Genomic DNA, 24,389 nt, shown 5'->3' on the forward strand with positions numbered 1-24,389 from the left:
TTATTTCACTGCAGAGGCAGCTGCATTAGAGTGGTGGGGCTGATGCTTCCAGTGCATCCTACTTATAAATACTTCAGGATTCTTTCAGATAAGGAAAGGCACTGTATAAACTGCATGTAATGTTTATTTCCTGCAGCAAAAAGGACAAATGGGGAGATGCTCACTTTCCAATATGATTCAGTTATTCGGAAATAGGGAGATTAAACCCCTCATTGCAGAGACAGCACCTGGTCTGGTCTCCAAGCTTCCATTACAACAGTCCTATTATCCTTCAAGATTTCCAATGTATGGAGCAAGGCTGGTTCTTTGTTGTGTGGTGAAGCTTCTCACGGGGTCAACATGACACTGAAGTTTCAGGTGTAATTTGAGGGGAGGGAAAGGCTGGTAAGCCTGTGTGCTGCCTTGACAAACAGACTTCAACCTTGATCCAAAGGGAATCCCTTTGAATTACAGGGTGTTCAGTCTCTGCAGCCTGCCGGTGAGCTCTAGCTGAGTTTTAGATGGAGACTCAGCAGAGGATGCATTTCTGCAGTGCAATATATTATAGTGCTAAACAGACATTAGAGCTCCCCACTGTGCCACTCACCTTTGTAGCAATGATGCTGTTTGATAAATCACCACCAGCAAGAATTTCATTGTGTTGGGCAAACTCCTTAAGTAAAAGTTTCCAAGCACTTTCAGACTATACATTTCCTGCCCACAGGAACTCAAACCACCTACCTGGGGCAGCTGGAGAAGGGAGAGGGTAATTCTTCTCTTCTTCCATGAACTGCAAGGCGACGGTGCAGAAATTGCTCTCGTACTGAACCACCAGGTGACTTAGAGCCACCACCAGCTCCTAAGGAAAGAGCAGAAACAGGTATTTCATGGTTATGTAGGTCAGGAACAATGGACCAAAGGGAAACACAGGACAATCTGGTTGTTATTATTGATGTTATTGGGTGGCTATCCAGACTAATCATTTTCCCTTCACTTCACAAGGATGAAAGCCCGAGCACTCTGCTTCAAATCTGATTCTTCACAAATCTTTTATACCGTAGCAAGCTCCCACTGCTCTCTGATTCTGCCCAACACTGTCAAACTGATGCAGTGTCCCAGGAAGTGTTGAACTGGTGATGAGCTCCCAGCTCCCTCAGCTCCAGTGCATGCCCACACGCCATGTGGGTCTCCTGCAGAGCAGTGGTGAGCTCTGTGGTGTCCTCAGCCCCTGTGGCACAGCCTGACCCTCTCCCTGTGCTGCACACAGGCAGAGCTCTCGTCCTACAGCCTGTCCTGCATCTGCTCTGAGCTGAAGGAAACAGAATGTGACAGGAGGCCCCTGGGGACGTGGCTCAGCTCTTCCTCCAAGAGCCCCACTGTTTGACTCCTACACTGAGCTGCTCAGCCTCGCTCTGCCCTGCAGTGTCAGCAGCTAACGTGAGCACAGTGCTGCCTGCAAGGGATCACCAGTCCCTTCATGTTCATTCTCAGAGCTGCAACCCGAGAACCTGAATTACCAGGGCAGGCTGGGGAGGGTAGAGAAGGCGAAGCTCAGGCCATCAGTTAGGTACCATGTGCCAGACACTTGGAAATAGCAAATGGAAGAGGTGGAGAGCTGGCTTTGGTTGCTACTCTCTGTTCAGGGGACTAATCTCCAAAAGAGAGATTTATTACTCTCAAAGAGCACACAGAGTGATGTGCAGTTCTCCTGAATTAAACTGATTAAATGCTGGAGCGAGACAACAGAAATTAATCCTCACAATGCTGGTGACAACTGTCAGGGTGTCGATGTGCCAGTAAGTAAACACAAGCATTAGGACACCTAAGTACACCCACAGAACAATCCAGAATGTCAAAAACTACTTCATGCACTATTGATGTACAATGGCACACCAGAAACTGTGATTCTCCAGAACCTGGAGCAGTCTGTCGCCATCCTTGTGGCTTCTAAAAGCAGCAAGACCTTGTTACTGAACAGAGCTCCCAGGTTCTCTCCTCAGCACTCTTGCTCCCTTCCCTCTTCTTCCCCCAGCACAGCCACTGATTCCCTGTTTCTAACAACACTATTACTATTTCACTTAAAGCCTGAACTCCTGTAATGTCAAGTATTGCAATCAGAACACTAACCGGAAGAGCATTATCAGAAAAGTAGCCCAACAAGACTTCTCAGTGGTTTGTGCACCTGACAAAGACTTCAGTGAAATCACTCACCTTCCTTACCCCTGTCCCCCCCTTCTCTGTATGTAAAACAACAGGATCTTTAAATTCCCACAACCCCCTGAGATTGTTATTTCAGGCATTTGCTTAGTGGAATACTGAGGTAGATCAGCAGTCCACTGTTAAACAGCAGAAACATTTTGATCTCAACAACCATCTTGTCCATACCTGGACACTACCACATACTCCACTTTGCTTGCGTTACTCCTGTCACTAGACTCCTCCTGTCACAGGGTGAGTTGAACGTTGTAGTATGTGCACTGAATAGGGCAAGTGACCTCCCTGAGTGGGAGCATGAGGCTCAGCACCGAGCAGAGTCACAGCAGGGGCTGATGCTGCTCTTTCTGCTGGTGGTGTCACTTGTGTATCACTTCTCAGCAGGGATGGGAGTTAAAAGACTTCACGACAAAGCAGACGCTTCCAAATGTCCAAATCGAAAAGTCTGTTAAATGATGCAGATACCCCTGTGCCACCAGCCCTTCTGTACCTTTCGAACCATGGGGCTCCCATCGTTGATGAGCTGGGCCAACATCATGGCCACGTTGTGGTCAATGGTGGTGGAGTGATCGGTCCGTTCAGCAGAGTTGCCCACAAAAGTTCCCAGTGCAAAGACTGCAGCACAGCGAACCTGAGGGACACAAACATCCATCAGTATTTCCCTCTTGTTTCCAGCCCAAGGTTTGCCACTGGGACTTTTCTATCCCCACAAAAGGCATCTCTGGAAACCTGGACTACTGTGTCAGGTAAATAGCGAGGGTTAAAGGGAAGCCCGTGGAGAGTAAAAGCCAAAAGAGATTCAGCAGAGCACTGACTTTGAAGTATTCACAGATGCAGGAGTATATTTAATTTCCCAGAATACTCAGTGACCTTCCCACAGGTGCTTTTTCCAGTTGACGTTGCCTTGAATATTAATTAAGAGGAATAAGGTAGATGAGGAGTTACTGCTGGGATGTGAATCTTTAACAGGAGTGCTGAACCAGAGTCTTCAGCAAGGTAGAAGATGATGGAAAAAAGAAAAGGAGAAAAGAGCAGCTCAGACCAGGGTGAGCTTTGCCAGATCACACAAAGTACAGAGGGATCAGATGGTGTGGTGATCTTACAGCTTGCCTGGGCAGAGCCTGCAGGCAGTGGGACACGGTGTAACTGGTAACTGCAGGATGTGCTTCATGAAGTAGAAACTCTCACCTGGTGCTTCTGAGTGGGTGTGCTGGAAGGATGGGTCAGCCTGGCCTTCACACAAGTGCTCATAAAACGGAGGAAAGATGGGGCCACAAAAGGGGGGTGGAGGATCATAGAATCCCAGCCTGGTTTGTGTTGGAAGGGACTTTAAAGCTCCTCCAGCTCCAACCCCTGCCACGGGCAGGGACACCTTCCACTAGAGCAGGTTGCTCCAAGCCCCTGTGTCCAACCTGCCCTTGAACACTGCCAGGGATGGGGCAGCCACAGCTTCTCTGGGCACCCTGTGCCAGCGCCTCAGCACCCTCACAGGATGCAGGACAGAGAGACTGAGCGTAGAGGGGAACCTCATCTTTAATCACTGCACGTTAGCAGTGGTGTTTATCTCCAGGCTGACTTCTCCCACATGCACGGTGATTTCACCAGGGTCTGACAGGCTCTGTCAATCACAGCACATGAACCACTTCTCTCTTGGAGAGTTTGTCACAAAGGTAGAACACATTCATTCCAAGATGTATTTTCACACATATACCAGGAGGACAGTTCTCATCCTTGGGCAAAAAGACCAGAGGGTTTTTTGCAACACACACTGAGTTTTGGGACCACATTTTAAAAAAGCTTCTGATACGCAAGTAAGCAAAAATCAAGGTGCTCCCTAACTCCAGTGCCACAGTCCCAGGATTCCCAGGCTCTATGAACTCCCCCTGCATTTCTTTGATTGCTTCTCTGGCAGGGCTTGTATGACTTGCATCACCATGAGATCCTTCCCTGAACCAGAGGCAATGCTAAGGCTCTCGAAGCCCTGGTTTTACAAGTATTTCCACAGCCCTCTGCCAGAATTCTGACAATTCAAGTGGTGGTTAGTTGAAAAGTGGGGTTTTACCTCGGGGATGGGATCCGAGAGGAGGCTGTAGAGCTTCTCGTGAGCGCTGTCCCTCACACCACACCACCTGGCTGAGTCAAAGTTCTGCCAAATGCGGCCCAAACAAATGGCCACCCACTGACGCAGGAGAGGATGTGGATCATTCAGCTGCTCCAGGCAAATAGCAATCAGGTTTCCTTGAAGGCAAGCTTCCTACAACACAAATCAATGCCATTTATTTCAGATGGCAGCTTCCCACCTCATCATCAAAAAAGATTATTTCTGAAATAGACAGGAAATCGAGAGAAAATAATTATCTGGTGGTTGTATATTGGTTTTGTTATAAAATACCATCTGGAAGCAGCATGAAGGGAAGGTCAGCTACACACTGTTAGAGCTGGTTAAGGAGCCGAGTAACAGAAATGCTTCCTGTAATGCACAAAGCCTGTTTTTCCCTTGTTGGAAATACTCCTTGCACCTGTCAGAGCCCCAGGGTTTATGGCTCGCTCCAGACCCTTCCCAAGAACTTTATCACAGCCCTCGAGTTCCCACTTGACAGGAACCAGGCACTATTTCTCAGTGAGCTGCCTGGAGGGGTAGTTGAGTGACTTGTGTCCTTAACCTCCAGGTTAAGCACATAATGTGTCTGTCACACCTCCAGGTCAATCTTTCTTCTAATCCACACAAAAAGAACATAAAGCAATCTTCTAGTTCAGTTTTCCAGGGCAGGGTTGTGCTTTAACACAAGCCAGGAGCCTCTTATCAAAGCCAAGGCACAATGCAGAGAAGAGGCAGGAGAGAATGGAAGGAAAAGGGATGCTGGGACTCACCTGTCCTGTGTTGTAGTTGTTAACAATTACAGCCAGGATAAATGCTGTCATCGTCCTGTGCTCAGCCTTAAAACAACATACAACTCCTTGTTAGCTAGAAAACAGGCCAGAGAACAACTATATCCTGTGCTTTCTGAAATGTGAGGTCGTGCTAAGTGCAATTTGTATCACATTAAAGGAACAGGAGAGGGGAGAAGTTAGAATTTTTCTTGTCATCCAGCCCTGTCAGTAGTTACACCCGAGACACGTCACCAGTGTCTCCCCCAGCCACTAACTTGGTGATGACCCTCCCACAGAGCAGGAGGTGCTGTGGGATGCAGCCCTGGGGAAGCACCAGCTGCATCAGAGCAGCCCCAGGCAGGCCAAGGCAAGCTAAGCAAGTGCTCGGAGAGGCGAAGTAAAGCAAACTTGTCCTTACGGGCATATAAGGGTCTGCCAGAACCGACAGGAAATACTTGTGTCCGTTGTCCTTCACAAGGTCAGCTTGGCACGACTGAAAAATGAGACAAAGGAAACCAGTGAGTACTCCAACACGGGAGTAGTTTTCCTCCAGTGATGTATGAATATCTCATGTCTTCGTCAGTTTTCCTCAAATCTTGTTCTCATATGAGAGGTAAAATAAGGCACAAGCAACTGACCCCTGCAGGAGCAGGGCTGAGAGGGCAGAGCAGCGAAGGAACCCTCTGTCACCCCAACATGGCCACAGCAGCTGAAGATGTACCCTCCTGCTTTGGAGAAGAGTTAAGCTTGACATCTCTGCCCTGCATTAAACCTTCACCAGCGTCTGAGAGCACCACAAGCAAAACTGAGGAGGAATCTGATTTTTTTTTTGGTTTGCTTTTACGTTTAACAGAATAAGAACTGTTTAAGATTACACCTTCTAGAAGCCCCTACTCTAATTCTCCCCTTGATTTCCAACCCCCAGGACATGGGAGGTGCAGTCCAATAGCACAGACAGTCCATTGGTTCCTCCCGTGTAAGTGCCTTGGTGTCATCGAGCAACCTGCTCTAGTGGAAGGTGTCCCTGCCCGTGGCAGGGGTTGGAACTGGGGGAGCTTTAAGGTCCCTTCAACACAAACCAGGCTGGGATTCTATGACTGTAGCTGATTTCCCAGCTCAGCCTGGCAGCCAGCATGTGAGAGTGTTCTGTGAATGGTCAAGTCCCACCTTTCACACGCAGGTCAACTCTTGGACACTGCCACATGCACTAACCCAGCACACATTTCTCTTACAGCAGCCCCCATCACCGAGTGGTTACCAGTAAATCTGTAAGGAGGGAGGATGGAGGAGGAATTATTTACTCTTTAGATATTCATTCTCTACATTCAGCCCAACCCCCTGCCTACGCAGGGGTAGATTTTGACAAGAAGATTTCAACTCATCTACACAAACGAGACCCATCAGTGTTTTATTTGGTCAAGTGCTGACGTGTATTACATGAGTACAACAGTAGCATGTAGTAGCACAAGCTACTACACACAAACACTGCAGAGCAACTCCATTGTCTCTAAAAGCCTGCAAGAAGAATAATGCAGGTTTTCCCGTGGCAGTATGAGCCAGGAAGCACGTGGCACATACCGTGGTTTTGCTAACACACCAACTCAGCCTTCAGGTTGACATATTAGGGTCAAACCGAGAGAAGACATACTACAGAAGCGGAAATTTAAGGGAGGAAATACTGGCTCAGCAGCCGGCTCCCCGGTGATGGTGGTTCTATTGTATGCTTCACACCAGAGACAGGATCATGTATTTTTTATCAGATGTAGAAGGTGAAGGAGGAAACTAATTGTTGAAAGGAGAGGGGATGGCAACACAGAGATGCAAGAGAATATTTTATTGCTGAAGGGAGTGAAGATGCTGGTTCTGGCAGATCGAAGAGCAGAGGGGATGGATTGATGCCACGCTGCAGCTCCAAGAGGCTTTCCTGACTTCTGAGTAATGCAGCACAAAACCCAGCTTCCTTCCTCCCCTCCTTTTCCCTTGCAGTGTGAACACTTTCTGTTCCTTACAAAACCCAATCTCTTCATGGCACTGTAGGCAAACAGAAGGCTGCCCATCTTCACTGTGCATTTATTGTGCTGCCACTGGTACCCGAGTACCCGAGGTTCGAGGATGGGAGGCAGCGCCTATACCGGCAGCAGGCTCGCTCCAGCCCTTCCTGCTGGATCCTGCCAACAGCACGGACAGCCAGCATCAGCAACACCTCCTCCTCAAGGAATAAGCAGCTACACTTGTGGATAATAGTACAACGTGACCAAACCAAGCTGCAGCTTGGTGTGAAAGTTCAGAACTTACATAAAATAGGACATTCCCAGTGCTGGGGAGGGATGAGAGCAGAGATCTCCTTTTTCTCCTTCATGTAACACGTGCTGTGTAACTCATCCCTAAAAACCTCAGCAGTTCCTGGGATGCAGCAACACTGCCACAGCTCGGGGTGGCCTGGGTGACCACGATGGCCAGTAATGCCCCCCACGTGGGCACATTATGGGATTATCATCAGGGAACACTTAACCTGAACATCTGTTTTAACTGTAAGATGAGAAATGGTAGTCACACATCTGGAAAGCAAGGATACTATTTATGTCACTCCATTGCTTTAAAAAGCATGAGAAATGTTTGTTTTCTATTGTCTTCAGCCAATTCTCTGGAGCGATAAGCTCTCGTTTTCACTGTCCCACTTTAGCAATATTCACATTTTCAGTTCTCTTTAATATGCAGATTTTTGGGTCTCGCTTAAATTCCTGACTATGATCCTTATTACAGGCAGGGAGATTTTTTCCCCTTTACATTCAAGTATTTCAGATTCAGAAGGTGCTGTTTACCAAACATTACCCATGTAGCATACAGAAAATTCTTGGACTTGGGATGCACACAATGTGCTCACTGTGATACTGGCTTCTGTTAAACATGTTTGAAACTAAATTTGTTTCCAACAGACATGGCCAAACCTTGCATCAGTAGAGAGGGGAAAGGACACATCTGTATTGATATTGAGCATATAACAAGAAAGTATTCTTTTTGCTTTTGATATGGCAACCATACTTGCTCCCTGGATGCTGTGACAGCTCAAGCCACTGCCTGTCCCCTCCCTCAGCAGCACCCATTGCACTGTCCTGGAGCTGCCCTCTCCTCCCTTCTCCCTTCCACCGCCTGGCTGTGGAGCTAGAGAGTGAGATGGTGGAAGGAAATCCAAATCCAAAGTTTAAGAGTATTTTCCTGTTGTAAAGGACAGGTGACTGAATGAGGGAGGCAACAGCACAGGGCACAGGAGGGAGCAACACTGATGGTGGCAGGAGGGGAAAGAGCCCTTTCTGATCAGCTTCCCCACCGGAGAGAGTGACGGATAGTGTGATGCACCATGTACATTATACATGAGCCTACTCAGAAACCTACCTGGGGCTGAAGCATCAGCTGCAGAGAGGCATGCATCAAAAATAAGCTTTTCAAGAGTAGCTCAAAGATGAATAGTTTTCATTTTCTTTGCTTCCCAAAATCCTCTTAGGATGTTAATGAAAATGTATTTATAAAAGTAAACCTGACAATGCTAGATCAACACGGGGGAAAACTCCAACACAGGCACTATTATTCTCCATACTGAAATATGGAAATATGGAAGAGAGATAACAAAAATAACCCCCTAAGTAGGCAAGATCCAACTTCTGCAAACAGCTCAGACCATATCACATCAATTACAACCATGCCTGTCATTAACTGTGTGCACCTCTCCTCATAATTTTATATTGCTCAACTAATTGCACCCACGAACCACCGAGTCATATATGTAACTACACAAATTCATCAGCAATCACTTACCTGCTTACTTATGTATTTTAAACCCCACAACCAGAGCTCTGGCTAAGGCCATCTTCTAAAACCAGGGCTCAGATTTTAAACCTCATCCCGAAAGGTACAAAATATTGTCAAGATGACCAGAATCATGGAGCCATGATAGGAATAACCTGTGATGTGGGGGAGCAAATATTGCTTTGCCAACCATCTTCAATGCATCAGCACATGCATTAATTTATAAATCCTGTTGCAAGTCTAAAGTCATCAAAAATTACTGTTATTTCTAGAAAAATTCTGTGTCTGAATTCTGAGGTGATACAGAATCACAGAATCCCAGACTGGTTTGGGTTGAAGGGACCTTAAAGCTCCTCCAGCTCCAACCCCTGCCACGGGCAGGGACACCTTCCACTAGAGCAGGTTGCTCCAAGCCCCTGTGTCCAACCCGGCCTTGAACACTGCCAGGGATGGGGCAGCCACAGCTCCTCTGGGCACCCTGTGCCAGTGTCTCAGCACCCTCACAGGGAAGAGCTTCTGCCTCAGAGCTCATCTCAATCTCCCCTCTGGCAGGTTAAAGCCGTTCCCTTTGTCCTGTCCCTACAGGCCCTTGTCCAAAGCCCCTCTCCAGCTTTCTTGTCAGACCCCATTAGGCATCTGAAGTCTGTTATAAGGTCTGCCCTGATCCTGGTCTCCCGTTATTGCAGTGTGGTTTTGAAGTACCTCAGGAGAAACTCTTGAGACTAAAGCAACTGGATAAAGTGAATGGGGAAAATGGGAAGAGGGGGAAGTTGCTGGAACCCAAAAGAAACAGCCAAGTTCCAAATACTCACACTGTCCACTGCCAGAATTTTGGCCCAGATGAAGACCAGGAGAGGTCTCAGCTCACGAGCTGAACTCTGGAGGAGCTTCAGCACATACGGGAAAATGCCAACGGACAGGGCCTGGGGGCAGAGAACAGTGAACGTTGTTTAACCACAGAGGAGAAATCTGGCAGAAAACAACTTCATCCATTTCCAGCAGAGAGGGGATCCCTCTGCATCTCTCTGCTGCTCATTTTCATCTTGGATGTCACCAGATATTTTCAGACTCATTTGCTCCACGGAGACTCAGAGCTAATCTAGCGCTCGCTTTCACTCCTTCCAGCCTGGGCTATTTAATGTTCACGATACGTTGCGCTCTCCTCAGACAGGGCCATTTGCTCTCACAAGTAAACATACTGCAAAAGCTCAATAATTGCAGCCTTCCCACTGGAAATTAAACAGGCTTCTTGCCTTGCACAGACTTTTACCCAGCCTCTTCCATGGGAGCACAGACTGCTCGCAGGAGGACGTACACCACACCAAGAATCACACCAACTGCTGTCATGCTTCGTGAAGTGCAACGTAAAGGACACGTATGGTGGGGACTGTGCTCACAGCACTGGGCTCGGGGGGTTACAGCTGAGCATCACTCAGTGATACAGACAGCGAGGTCTATAGAGCACCTCACAGCCAGAGCAAAGGCTGTGGCTGATCTGCTGCTGCATTTTCATCCCCCGTGTTCATAATCCAGAGGTCTTGAAATCCCCTTTAACACGTATTTTCTTCCTACCATGGAGGGCTAAGCTGTTTGTGAAGCTGCAGAAGGGAGTCTTGGCTGAGATGAAGGAGGAAAGTAAAGAAAACCACTAAAAAGTCCCATCATTGAGCTATTCCATGACCAGCTGGTGGTTTGTCTTCATCACTTTCATCAACAAATAGCACCATTTACAAGTGTTTGAAACCGCTCCTCTGTTTAATTCTTGTTTATTATCTGCACTGTGCTAGCCACTTTCCCAAATGCAGAAGGCAGCTGCTGCCTTCTCAGAAGAGCTTATGAAATCCAAAGACCAAACAGATAAAGAGATGAAAATGATGCAAGCAGTAAGCTGAGAGAGCAGATGATAAACGTACATGCTATTTTTCTGTTATTTATTTGACATGACAAACCTTCTTATTTGTCCCAGATGTTCACTCCTGTTCTGTCCCTTACAATATTTTACACTAAACTATTCCCAAGGAACAACTCCTTGGTTAATGCAAATGAACAGCAACCCAGCCTCTTTGATTAATACAAACCACTTTTCTTTTAGTGATGCTCGCTCCATTTCACACACATGAACACATAAACCGCTGGCCATTTGTCAAACCTGTGGAGTATCTTCCCCATCTTCCTCCCATAAATCATTTGTATTTATCCCTTCCCCTGAAATAAACTTGACATTACAAGACAACAAACAACATCCACGCACCAAGCTAACGGCCCAGGGACCCAGGTCCAAAAACCTTCCCAGCAAATCCAGAGCCCGCAGCCGGTGAACCTGGCTCAGCAGCACCTGCAGAGGACAGGTAGAAGGGTTATTGCAGAACAAACACAAATCCTTGTGAGTGCACAGCAATGTAAGAGGACCTCGGGACTGTCCCATCCCTTGGGACAAGCATGTCCTGAATGGAAAAGCCATTGTTCAGACAGGCTGAACCAGCCCAGCTCTCCCAGCTTGTCTCCAGAGCAGAGGTGCTCCAGCCCTCGCAGCATTTCCATGGCCACTTCTGGACTCACTTGAGCATGCAAACGTTTTCCTGGAAACACAGTTATCCTCATCTCCATGTCACTGCTCCACTTGTTCCCTCTGCTATAATTCCTCTCTCGAGAGCAGTGGTTCCAATGCAGCAGCCCCTGTGGATCTCAGACATTCTCAATGTGCCACCCACCTTTCCCCAGCAAAGCAGAAACATGACTGTATCTGCAGGAAGGATCCAGAGGTGAGCAAAAGGCTCAGCCTCCCATTACTCAAAAGAGCTCAGAAGCAGAAAAAGAGGCTTTGCTTTCCTTGGCAATCGATGTAAGAGACTTAAGAGGGAAGCAAAAGGTCACATTAGTCGTTAATAAAAATCTCATTAAACTGGAGTCTGACGATGCTAATGAGGTGGTAGTTTACTGGCTTATACCCACCCCGGTGTGATATATTAACAGGCAGACTTTCAGTTCTTAATCTCCTTAACAGATGTAAGATATTGGAATGCTACATTTAATCCTCAGTTTAAATTGGGAAACATCCCTCAGCATAGGGCTCGGGCAGAGAGACTCACTGATATAGCTCCCCAATTCCATCCCCTTCGCAGTGTTTTTCCACACTGCATATTTGAATTAAACTGTTTTTTCATGTTTGCTATTGAAGAATAACTAAATTATTTGGTTCATGGTTCATACTATGAATGACTGATACTAAAGATGTGCAGAAAGAGTCCAGAAGAGGATGACAGGAAGATGTGTCAACTACTGCAACAGTTTCACCCCTGAATATTGGAGCTCAGACCTCAGGTCATAACAGAAAGGATTTTGGTCATCCTGCCCTAATTGGCACCAGCCTGTTCCATAAACTTACTACAGAACTTGGCATGATGATCAATGTGCTTTGAAGGTGCCCAGCACAGGAATAACAGGGGCAGCTGGCTGAGATTAAAGCAGTGCTAGAAATCAGGGCACAGGAAGCTGAAAGGCCAGAGAGGAGCATGTTGGACAGCGGGTGCTTACGCAGGCAGCGAGAGGCACAGGGATAACATTGCTGCTGGCCCTGACCTTCAGAAAACAAGTAAATCCACAAATTCTGTCAGAGCTGAGGAAAACCAGATGTAATCAAAAAGGATTTCCAGGTGAAGATGCAAAGCCACATCTCAACAGTGCCAGCATCCCACAGAATCTTAAACCAAATTGTTTCTGATTCTGAAAGCTCTGTTTTGGGATTTTCAAAGCCCCAAAAAGCCACCAGCCTCTCCCAGGTTTCTACATTCCCACTTCCCCAATTGATCTGCACAATAACCTCCAACCAAACCTGACACAAATTCTAGAGACCTGAGTGAGGATGTGGGGAATCTGTGCATGATTTAGGAGCCTTAATGAAATGATGGAGTGGCTGCACTATGCCCTCTGTGCACACATCACTGCCTCATGTCCCACCCTGGCATTTGTACATCTCTATTCCTGAACAGAGGATAGGGAACCTAATAACATCCACACACACAAGTTAGAGATTAGCCAGGACATAAGAGGGTAATTGAGAAGTCCACATTTTAGCAGGCATCTCCAAGCAAACACAGGATGGACGAAGAGGACTGCAGTATGCCTGTCCCCATGGCTGTCTGTGGAACAAATGCTGCTCTCAGCCACATGCACGGGAGATATTGTGGCCAGAGGTACCTCCATGAGGATGGAGCATCTGCCACTCAGGTTGTGCTTACACCAGCTTCTCTTTGCTGACTCCTCTCTTCTCTGCACCAGGAAGGCACCTGAGTCCAGCCTGTCCCATGCACAGCAAGAATTCGACATGGAAGTCAATTAAAAGGCCATTTACAAAGGACCATTTCCCCGTCTGTGACAAATCCAAGTTTTGCATGGCTGGCAGCAGGGCTCTGGCACTCAAATACTGCCTTTTGCCAGGGGCATATCCAAACGGAAAACAGAATCAGCCTTTGTTAGGCTACAAGAGCATGGTCTAAGCACTCCCAAGGGATCAAAACAAAAGGACACCCCAAAGTGGTCTGAGATGCCCTTCCTTCCCTCTCCTGATCAGTTGGTCTCCAATTCAAAGTACCTCAGACCTGTTACCGAGCAATCTTATTCCACTATACAATTAATACGCTGGAATTATAAGAGTAATTATGTTGTTCTAGCTTATTTTGCTCCAGGACAAGAAGGAGGTTCCTTTGCCAGCTGACCTTTCAATTCCACTGCAAGGTTAAGCTCCCTGCAGAGCCCTCTAGAGCCAAATAATTCACTGGAAAGCAGCAAAGTTGGTGCTAGAGCCTTCTCCCATTGCAGTGACAGAGATAAACCCTACATCTCTTTATTCAGCTGATCTCTCAAGGCTTGGGAGGCTCAGGGAAATTAAGATTTGGTTTTACAGAGATTGATGGTGCTGTCAGTCACAAACCAAGCTGGGAGCTAACAGAGGGCAGGCGAGTCTTCACACATTAAGTGAAAGGAATCACATATCCTTGTACAAGCGACTGGAACCACGTTCCTTTAAACAGAAAGACCTTAAATTTTGCTGCCTGGTAGGGAAGAGACCGCAGCTGCCGCAACAAGGGTTTATATTTCTGTCAATACAAACTCCTGGGGAGGAGAGGGCAAGAGCAGATGACAATTGTAATATGTGCCTTGCCATAAAATATTGTTTGAAATGAGGGGTTCTGTTTCTAGTAGGTTTACTTCTCCTTCATACCTATGAACTTTGTCTAGTCTGAGCAAATTCCCACCAGAACTCTACATTCCTTCCAGGCATGGTCTTCAGAGACTTGTTTCTATGTTTTTGCAGCAAAATTTCAGCATTCCATTAGAGGGAACACTTTCCAGGCTGTACCAGAGAGATAAAGGGGCCATTTCCAAACTACTTACAGTGCAGTAGCTTCACTTTGTGAAAACAGAGAGAAGATAAAAGTCTCTGCCTGATGGAGCTGGCATACGAGAGGAGATACTACAGGAGAACACAACAACAATGGGCTACTCTGTGAAAAAGCCTTGCTACTTCAGAGCAAAAGAGGCAACAGCAGAGCCTGACACCTATAAAGAGTGATGATATGGGGGACGAAAAGCACTTTGCCTTCATCTGCACAGGTCTAATAAACACCCAATCAGCTGTAACTCATCCTGCAGGAGCCCAAGTGGTTTCTGTGCCCGCCGGCAGCGGGCGCTCACCTGCAGGACGATGGGGAGCTGCTCCGGGGGGTTGCGGTTCTCCACGCCCATGGTCAGCCAGACCTGGAATGCTGTCAGCTGCTCCGCAAAGAAGGGGCTGTGCTGTTGGAGCAAGAACAGGAATGCAGGCTTGGGTTAAAAACAAAAGCAAAATAGTGAAGCAAACTGTCTCAGCATCTCCAGACTCGCAGAGTTTATGGTTTCCTCGTCTGGTTGACACACATTTCATAGAATCCCAGACTGGTTTGTGTTGGAAGGGAGCTTAAAGCTCCTCCAGTTCCAACCCCTGCCACGGGCAGGGACACCTTCCACTAGAGCAGGTTGCTCCAAGCCCCTGTGTCCAACCTGGCCTTGAACACTGCCAGGGATGGGGTTACTTGGTGAGATCTAACGTCCTGCAGCACATTTAAGTCCCTGGAGCCTGCTCAACGCACAGAGCGTCCCTTGTCTCCCAACGCCAGCAGTGACCATCTGACATTACTCCCCAGAACACTCCACTGCGCAGCGCACACTCGGATGGTCCCTGGGCACATCAGCATCCCCCGCCAGTGTAGCAGCGCCTGAGGAAACGCTCCTGTTGCCATCCATCACCCCAAGTGTGTGGTGCAAGCTGGGTATGAGAAATACTGACCAAAGCACACAGCAGCTGCCAGCTAGAAATCCACAGGGAACAGAAACCGAGGGGGAAGGAGGCAGCTGGGAAATGGGAGGAGGGAGAATGAACCAACCCAAACCCGCCAGAGGCCAGTGGCTCCCCCCCCCCCCCCATGTGAGGCCCTCGTCCTCCAGGTTGTGGGATTTTCCAGGTCTGATCGGGAAGAACACCTAGAGAACACGCAGAAGTCAGACACACATGGTTTATGATGTGCTGCTGAAACAAAACAGCCCGGAGGAGACTATTGATTGCTTTATGCAGGGCCAGGCTGGACTCTCAACCCGCAGCATGGCTGGGGAATGGATGTCAGCAGGTAAAGGTAATGTTGTGACTCACCCGGGTTTCTGACACCCTACGCACCAACGGGTGCTTCTGCCAGCCTGGATATGAACCAGGCTGACTAAGCCCATAACGTCCCTTTCCCAGCCTTGCACTGAACAGTTCCTCCCCGGATTACTGCTGGCCAGCAGCAGCTCACCTCCTCTGACTTGCGACACATCTTGAGAGGCATAAATCAAGAGGTTCGAGGGCAAAACGTTGATTAGAACACAAGGAATCCATCAGAGATGTGTCTGCTCCATCATTTGTCACAGTGCAGAGCTGAGCCCTTTCCACTCCCTCCCAAACCAACAGCCAAATTTCCTATCCTGTAGGTGTGTCCAAGATGTTCAACAGGTTAATACTTGTCCCCTCTCTGCAGAGCAGGCACCTACATGGTGTTAATCACACTGGATTTTAAATGGAAGCATAAGGAATAGCTCAGAAGAGGACTCGAACCTGGCCAGCTCAGAGTCCCAGCTGTGACAGCATGTCGATAGCTCTACCCACCACAAGTTCTAGCCAAAACATGCAAGAAACCACACTCAAAAGCCTGCTTTAACCTGAGCACACAGGATGTCAAGATACCACCCAACTTACCCTAAAGGCAGTTCCTTCCTCTATAATTGTAGGTAACTGGGAAAGGCAAATATCAACTGCAAGGTCCCAAGCTTGCCTAGAGGAAAAGGTGAGAGAGGGAAGTCATCACAGGTTAGTCCTAAGTAATACCAAGGTAAATTTAAATCTTGATCATACAAGTACATGGACAAAGCAATGTTGTCTGAGTGGCTTAGAAATGCTTAGTATTCCCTTCTTCTAAAGAGGAATACAACATATGAGAACTATTCAGATAAACAGCGAGAAGGTCTGGTCCAGCATCAGGCTGATCAACAAAACGTGAGCAAGGCAGAGAGATCCCTGGCTGAAGTTCACAGACCCTGCTCCTCTCCGTGATGTAGAGAGAAGCCAGAGTGAACTGAAGTCTTATTATACACCTGTCCTCATGCAAACATAGATGAGCTCAACCCTGGATTAGCTCCAACCCACAACCCTTCAGCACGCTCCTCTGTACACACTCAAACCCTGGCTCGCTTTGTATTCCCGTCACAGCAGAGCAGCTCAGGCCGATGCCTTCCTGCAGCTGAGCCCTCCAGCCCACAATTCATGGATACACCTACACCAGTACCTTAATTCCCCCTCTCCCTCCCCTCGCCACAGCTGCCGTGTCACTGCACACAGCGCTCAGACAAGTGACTCGCTCTCCAGTAATCTAATTCCGAGCTGGGTTTTGCATGGCAGCCTTGTTAGAGATCAGCTCTCCATGAGTCACCCCAGGATGCACTCAGCTAGAAGAGGAAATATTGAAAGACTTCTGTTTTCACACTTATCCCCTATACTATTTAATGGCTGAAGTATTGTGACTGGCAATATTTTAGTGCTACAGTTGTCACAGCACTTCAATTACATACAGCGGCCAAGGAACCTGATTCAGTGCAAACAAAATGTGCTACAGTCTGCTTCAGCAGGCTCACAAGCTCAAAAACCAAACTAAAATCCACAAATTTAGTCTCCAACATTCCTAAAACACCTCTAAAAAGTGAAACAGTTACATTTTACCCCAGAAACAATTATCCCATCTCTATCCGCTGATGTTCCACACACTTCTCATTTTAACATATGAATTAGTGCACTCTGAAGGGCTGAGTTAAACCACCACCCGCTGGGTTTCTGACACAGAAGGAGCTAATTTGCTCCTCAGCCACACTGGCTCTTCCATGGCTCATGGCCATCATGTGGTAACATCAATACACTGAGCAATGTTTCTTCTCCCAGGAACATTTGCAGACGTGAGGCCATAGGTGATAATCAATACAGTGTGCTTTAGTTACCTGCTCTAGTAAGTTCCTAAATCACCCTGTTTGGAGTCAAACAAAGCCTTCCATTTGAACAGCCACCACATGAAATCTATCCCATTATCCTAACTGGAGGCTGTTCTCGACCGAAAACCATCACCCCAATTAGATGGAAGAATAAACTCAAAGGCTCTTGCATTTTTCCTCTGGATTCAGGAGATGCAGCTTGGTTTAGTTGCCCCAGACCTTGTCCCTCTGCTTCTCAGCCCTCACCTTCCACTTGACAATATGCTGCCAATATAATTAAGAGGTAATCAAGAATAATCGAAGCAAGGCAAGAAATGCTCCCCACATGCTCAATAAAGACCCGTGCTGGAGAGAAACTGTTTACACAGAGCTGATGAGAGAGATTTATTCCTGGTTGTGGCAGAGGCAAAGTCAATTAGTGCAAATACAAAGATCGTTTTCCTTCGGGTAAAGGAGTATTTCTGACTTACAGGTTTCTTGGAGGAATGGGCACCAGCACCTACAGAAATTCTCTCAAACACTAAAAACCATCAATACCTTGTGCCTTTGAGAGATGTTTTACTACACAGGAGAAAAACAGTTTAGAGATCAGGGACAAACAGTTTTGTTTTGGCTACCTATAGAAGGGTTCTGCACAGGTCATTATACTGCAGAGGCACAGTGCTAAGATGCTGAGCTCCTCATTGTAAGTAAGAAGCAACAATGCTGCTACAAAAACGTCCAAAGCAGCCCTGCAAGGCCAAATCTCAAAGGTTTTGAGTGTTATCAGAAAGAAGAAACTAAAATTTAAAAAGATATTTTAGTAGATTAACACAAAATCTCTTTTTACGCTTCCAAAACCAGGCCAACGCAGCCACAGGAGTGTTACTCAACCTTTCTACAGAGTAACCACCAACAGGGAGTCTTAACATCACTGCTTACCCCAGTCTAGTGTTGCTGAGTAACACCTGCTGTGTAAGAGACTTGAAGTGATTCTCCAGCCTCTCAAACCAGCCCAGCACGTGGCTTGTGAGACTTTAGGTTGCCCATGAGCTGCCACACAGGTAACTCGCTGTGTTGGTGATGGCATTAAATACTATTACAGTAATTAAAAGATTCAAAACAAGCCACAGATGAACGGTAAAGGACTAATGTCATGGAGTACGTGAGGGCAACAGAAGGGGAAAACCACTTGTTACAGTCATGGTGAAAATAATGGCTGGTGGTGGTGGGGAGGAGCAGTGATTGACTGTTTTAATATGCCAAGGGGAACCAGAGAGGTGGGTAAACCACAGACACGCTCGCTGAACTAATATTCCACTTCAGCACACAAACAAGAGATAAATTATGGAGCAGCCGGGAACAAGGATGGGTGGTGTCACACCCTCACAGTGATTTATGAAGCCAACCCAAGAGATCACTCCTGCTCTTCCCTCTTCCTTCCCTGCAGAGACTGCTGTTTGCAAAGTGCTTTGGAAGACCTGTTTTCACTACACCAGGTACAAAAAGAGCTTGGCAATACCCTCACTTGTTCTTTCCTCTCTCTTTACCATGCCCACGAAGAACTCTGGGCCCCCATCATGACAAGATGACACTATCCACGGGGCAATGACCTGCTGAAGTACTGCAGTGTTCCAACTGCACTATGTGATGCTACTAAAGAATGTGTTAAGGGGGGGTGTGTGTATTATACTATGTTGTCCTAATTACTCTGTAGGTACAACAAATGAGTTGAGCACTTGCATAAGAAAAGAGGACTCCTCCCCTTTGTACCCCCTGTTAAGTCAGAATCTATCACATACTTAACGTGTACTATCCTGCACAAGGATACTGCACTTCAGAACACATGAAAATTGAAAATGAAAAGGCATGTTCCATAATTCTACAATAAAAGTTAAACAGTGAAAGAGCTGCCCTGAATTCCATCATTAACTCCCTTCTCTCATCTATTTGTCTCTATATTCTAGTTTCAATTTCTCTTGCCCTTCAGCACAAAGTCCCTACTCATGCACCCCCAGACTCCATCTATCCCCCCCAGCCCAATCCGTTTCATTACAGCAGACCTGCTTGAGCTGTTAATAATTTAACGTGAGCTCATCCAGTGCCTTTATTGCTTCCTAGAGGTGCTGCAAAGTTTGGACTTTCAAGCGAAGAACAGACGGCTGCGAGTTCCAGCTCTGCTCAGTGACTGCTTGATGAGGCAAACCCAGGAATCAGCTCATAATGGAAGCCCACAATGACACTCTAACAGCAGAAATGAAGCACAGCTAGAGGTGAGCATTAGTCTTCCTTCAGCCACATATATGGTGGTACCTGCAGATCACGAAAGCACGTTTTCCGACACTTCTGGGCTGAGTCAATGTCTGATGCCCTGAATCCTCATGTCATGTGTTTTTATAACACATTATTATTAACATTCTCTCTTCTTCTGGGAATAGTTGGTATCATATCGTACCACACAGGAGATTGGTGAAAATGAGTCTTTCTTGCTGGGACAGTCATGCTGAGGAGCCACCAAAGAGAAGCTGAAGCCACCCGTGGTCCTGGGGCTCAGGTGCTGGGGTACCTGCGTGGCTGGAATGGTGTTTCTGGAACCGTTTCATGCCCCAGACTGTATCAAACATGTTGGACAAGATTCTTCACGTTTGTTTTTCCTGCAAGCACAGTTCAACCACGGCCCCTGCTTGATTGGATTGTCAGACTTCAGCCAATCCTCCTGCTCCTCAGTGCCACTGGGAACTCCCCAGGCCCCCTCCGGGGGGCGGCTGGAAGCTGCTCAGACACGGGTGTTTGGGAACAATAGTTATTGCTATGAATACTTAGTACAAGTCTGAAAACCTCCTTTCTTCTACCAATGCATTCCCCTGCTCTGGTCACAACTTAAAGCACACGCTTTGCTATTTTTGTCCGCTTGTCTCCATTAAACTACCCATAGTCTGTTAACGGTTCTTGGAGATGTTAAGACTAAGACATAGACACACAGAAAAATCTGGTTAAACCAGCAGTGTAATCTGAATTAATCTCACCCTTCAAATGCCAAGCAGTTCCAAACACACTTTTGAACAACCCCTCCTCCTTGCTGCTATACAGAGTCTCTCCCTGTAGCTCAGGGACTCCTTTCTCTGAGCCATCATCGAGCAGCCCTGCATCCGTTCTGCTACACTCCTCCAGCTCCTCTCTCACCTCTAATTGTGTTGCTACATTATGGTTTTCTTTTCAGCCAGAATTTTATTTGCAGTGTGTTATGAGTTACTTCCAACCCAATCTCATGATCACTGTACACTCTACTGCAATATTTCTATAATGGACAAATCAAAGCTCTTCCAAAGCATAATTAAGGTACTTTGTTTTAATATATGACCTATGTTAGGAGATATTTCCAAATGCATTATTAGGTCTTTTCAAAGGCTGTGAATATAACTTGCTGGCAACAGCAGTAACATATAAACCATAATCCATCACAACAGAGATCAAGATGCTGACAGAGCATCAGGCCTCCTATTCTTACTGCACAATAGAGGGAACAACTCTGGAAGTCGAATAGCACAGCCAGTCAATCAATATATATTAATATTAATACCTGTATTATAGTAGTGCCTGCAGCAGCCAAAAACCTACAGTGCAAGGCATCAGGCAAGCACAACTCACAGCCCGTACCCGGGAGGGTTCATGCCTGAGCAGGTGAACCAGAGAAAGCCAATAAGAAAATATGCCAGAGCCCAGCAAAGAGGGCAAGGTCACCGAGCTCAGCTCTCCTGATTCCTAAACGTGGGGCTCTTCGTGGTGAAATGATAAGATTGACAGCTTGAGGGTCAGATTTTCCCTTAAAAGTTTTCGCTGTTCCTCAACTACTGGGGTACGGCAGATGAAGAACAGGGGAGGTGACGCTGGTCTCCCAAGCGAGTTGATGGAACAACAGTTTAATAGGTCAAAATTATTAAAGATTGTTTCCAAAGGACTAAACCAAAGGACCAGCAGCTCCTCCCTCCGGCAGCCCCCGTGCTCCTGTACCTCCAGGACACATCCCCTCTGGGATCTCTGGGGAAATGCCCCGTTCTAGTCACTGTCCCAGCTGTGAATGTGCAGAACAGCTTGTGCCGAGCAGCAGAGCAATCCCCCAGTGCCTCTGTGAATGGAGAGCAAAGCCCAGGTGAGCACCCAGAGGATAACGGAAGAGCACCGAATATACGCGCGTATGTACTGGGGAAGCTGTAACAACACACCACCATTTTGGCTGGGAGCACTAGGTCAAAACCCAAGAGAGCATCACTGATGACACAGCAGCCATTCCCCAAACCACTGCCTGACATGCTGGGAATGGAAAAAATTGGTGAAGAGCCTCCAATAAGAGCAATCAGCAAAACCCTGCTGCACCCTCCACCATGTAACGATGCGGATGTGGATTCAACGCAGTCACCAAGTCACGTTTGAAGTTTCCCTTCTTTCCAACGCTCCTTTGGCCAACTCTCCTGCCCTCCAGCCACATCACCGAGGTTACCTAAACAGTAAAGTAGGTTTGGAGGCTGCAGATCAGGGATCCATTAGAAAATTCTTGAATGAGAGGTGACAGGTACGTGTCTATTTTTAGAGAACATTTAAGCAAGCCCCAAATTGGTTTCTAAATCTGTCCCTGCTGAAAGTTCCCACTAATGAACTGAGCCACCTCTGACAAAAGTGGAATTTTCCCTTTGCCAGATTTGCTTCAAACTGCACATCTTTTGGAGGACACTGAATAAAGTGTGTCAAGGGACTCTCTGCTCACTGGCTGGCTGCTTTGGTAGCGCTCGGAATCCACAAGGAAAAGAGCCCTGTGGGTGGCTGACTTGAGGAATTTCTTCTTCTGGTAAATCCTAAAAAGCAGCTATGATGCTGCTATCCTCTGGTATGGTCTGAGGAGCTTTACAGAGGTATTTACAGCACCATTCTGCACTAGGAGAACTACAATACAAGCAAAGATTGGACCTCTAGAATCTACCGCGCAGCTTTCTGAGATACAGAACAGGATCCAGGGCTTCCTCATTTCATTCCCATGGTTCAGCGTGTAGACAGCAACACCAACTCCACATCAAGTCATACTCCCATAGGAAACCAAAATGCAGGCTTTTAATATGCTGGCAATAAGAATGAATTATATTCCCATGAGGAACTGGAAATAGAGGCTTTTAATATGCTGGCAACAAGCTATAAATAACTCCAGAGATTTACTGGTTTAATTTCAACATTCCTGCAGTTGTGTTCCACCTTTCTGCAACATGGTTCCGAGGCTCAGGATGAGCCACATCCAGCAGCAATATCACCTCAGAGACACCATGTGAACTCTGGCGGGTTTTCTGCTCCTCACTGACAAACAGCCCAGTCCCTCATGTCCCACCGGGTAAAACAACTCGCCACATTTACAGAAGCAGTTTTCCTCAGAAGCTGCTAATCCCCAGCACTTCAGAACATCGTTTGCCACGTACGAGCTCGCAGCACACTTAGTGAGGCTGCCCAACTCCAAGTACTCCATCCAAAGCCTCCCTGTTGCCTCCACGCTCTTCAATAATTAAAGCAGCTTCACAATTGCCAGCAAACGCCTCCGCAGCGACCGCTTCCACCTGCAACTGCTGCGGGGCTCTGTCGTGAGCTCAGGGAAACCACGCCACGATTGCTGCTATCAGCCCTACACTCATCACCACCACTCCATACATTTACTTTCCTCCACAGTTTTATGGAGGAAACCCATCAAAAGCACAGGCAAATTAAGGCCACTCAGCTACCTTTACCTGTTGTTTTATTAGCCTTTTAGCACGCTACCCAGCTATCATCATCTCCTACAGGAACTAGGATAGCTTGACTGCACCAGCTTCTACCTAGCCAAATCTTGTACTGTTCTATTCTTAATCATAGTGAATAACTAAAAGCAAACATTTTTGGTATTACTGTTATTTTTACTATTATAGTTCACGGGACATTGGTTTGATAGTCAAAACCCCCCTTAAGAGCTTTTCAATAATGGCACCACCTCCATTTCCATTAATCATTCTAAAAGCACCACTAAAAGTTGATGAACTCTGCAGCAAAGAATTTCTTCTACTTCAACGTCCCAAGTTAAGAATCCTTCCCCATCTGTGACCAGCTCTACTCCAGGAAAATAAAGGTAGCAGATGCCCAACTTTTTTTTATTTGGAGGGAAAGACTGGAGTGACCTGAAGCTGCTGTATCACGGAATTACATTATAATTATATATGCACATATAACAGCCACAGGCTGTTTCACTTTGGATCCACTGCCTAAATCAGCAGAGCACTGTGTACATTTAAGCAGTAACAATCTTTCATGACTACAGAGCCCAAAATCTCCCTCAGGCACCAGCACGTGCCCCTGAAGCCGCTGGCTGTCACTTACCACATGGCGTGCATGTAGGTGGGAGGCAGGCGGGGGCTGCTCACGGGGGTGCAGTTGTAGGATCTCATAATCCTTTCTGCCAGGAGAAAGTTCCGAAATAAACTGGCCACAAGCAGGTCCTGCCTGAAGAGCTTCTGGAAAAGGTCTGCCAGGAGAGCACGTGAGTTACTGGGTGCTTCAGTACCTCAGGTAATATGCAAAAATCACTTAAAACATAAAACCACGTTAACACCTTCTTCCAGTTAGAAGGACTCTACACCAGTTCTGCACTGACATGATAAGACAACTATTAAAAGGAAATCCTGCCTCTGAGTTCCCTTAAAACAACACAGTGACTCTCCATTTTACATTAACAGAATCAAATACTTTCTATCTCAGGGTTTTTTTTGCCTTTTTTAGATAAAAGTCCCCTGTTGGTGTTTCAGCCTGAGTTTTTGGAAGTTACTGAGGGAGAAAAGGACCTCTGCGTACCATTTAATCAAGAACCACACACCTGTAAGCTGGCAGTGTGATGTGCTTATGAGGAGCCAAAATGAATCCTAAAAGACAGCAAATGCGCTCCCTTCTGTAGAGGCAAAGATGAATTTAGGTGGTGCTGAGTATCAGGAAGA

The 24,389-nt window shown here is 46.9% G+C and overlaps 1 protein-coding gene across 2 annotated transcripts in view; it reads right to left on the minus strand.

The window, feature by feature from the left end:
- RPTOR (regulatory associated protein of MTOR, complex 1) overlaps positions 1–24,389 on the minus strand; it is a 114,527-nt gene that overhangs the window by 41,553 nt on the left and 48,585 nt on the right. The window contains exons 9-18 of one of the 2 annotated variants that reach the window (XM_010014226.1): positions 23,779–23,923; positions 16,136–16,211; positions 14,563–14,664; positions 11,120–11,203; positions 9,681–9,791; positions 5,483–5,557; positions 5,065–5,130; positions 4,256–4,447; positions 2,684–2,824; positions 721–838 (exon numbers count right to left, since the gene is read on the minus strand). In XM_010014226.1, coding sequence (XP_010012528.1) covers positions 721–838; positions 2,684–2,824; positions 4,256–4,447; positions 5,065–5,130; positions 5,483–5,557; positions 9,681–9,791; positions 11,120–11,203; positions 14,563–14,664; positions 16,136–16,211; positions 23,779–23,923 — 1,110 coding nt within the window. The remainder of the gene's footprint in view (positions 1–720; positions 839–2,683; positions 2,825–4,255; positions 4,448–5,064; positions 5,131–5,482; positions 5,558–9,680; positions 9,792–11,119; positions 11,204–14,562; positions 14,665–16,135; positions 16,212–23,778; positions 23,924–24,389) is intronic. The other variant, XM_010014227.1, reaches the window with a different exon arrangement.

Source organism: Nestor notabilis, unplaced genomic scaffold (genome assembly GCF_000696875.1).
Source record: "Nestor notabilis isolate BGI_N333 unplaced genomic scaffold, ASM69687v1 scaffold5705, whole genome shotgun sequence".
NCBI classification, from domain to species: Eukaryota; Metazoa; Chordata; class Aves; order Psittaciformes; family Psittacidae; genus Nestor; species Nestor notabilis.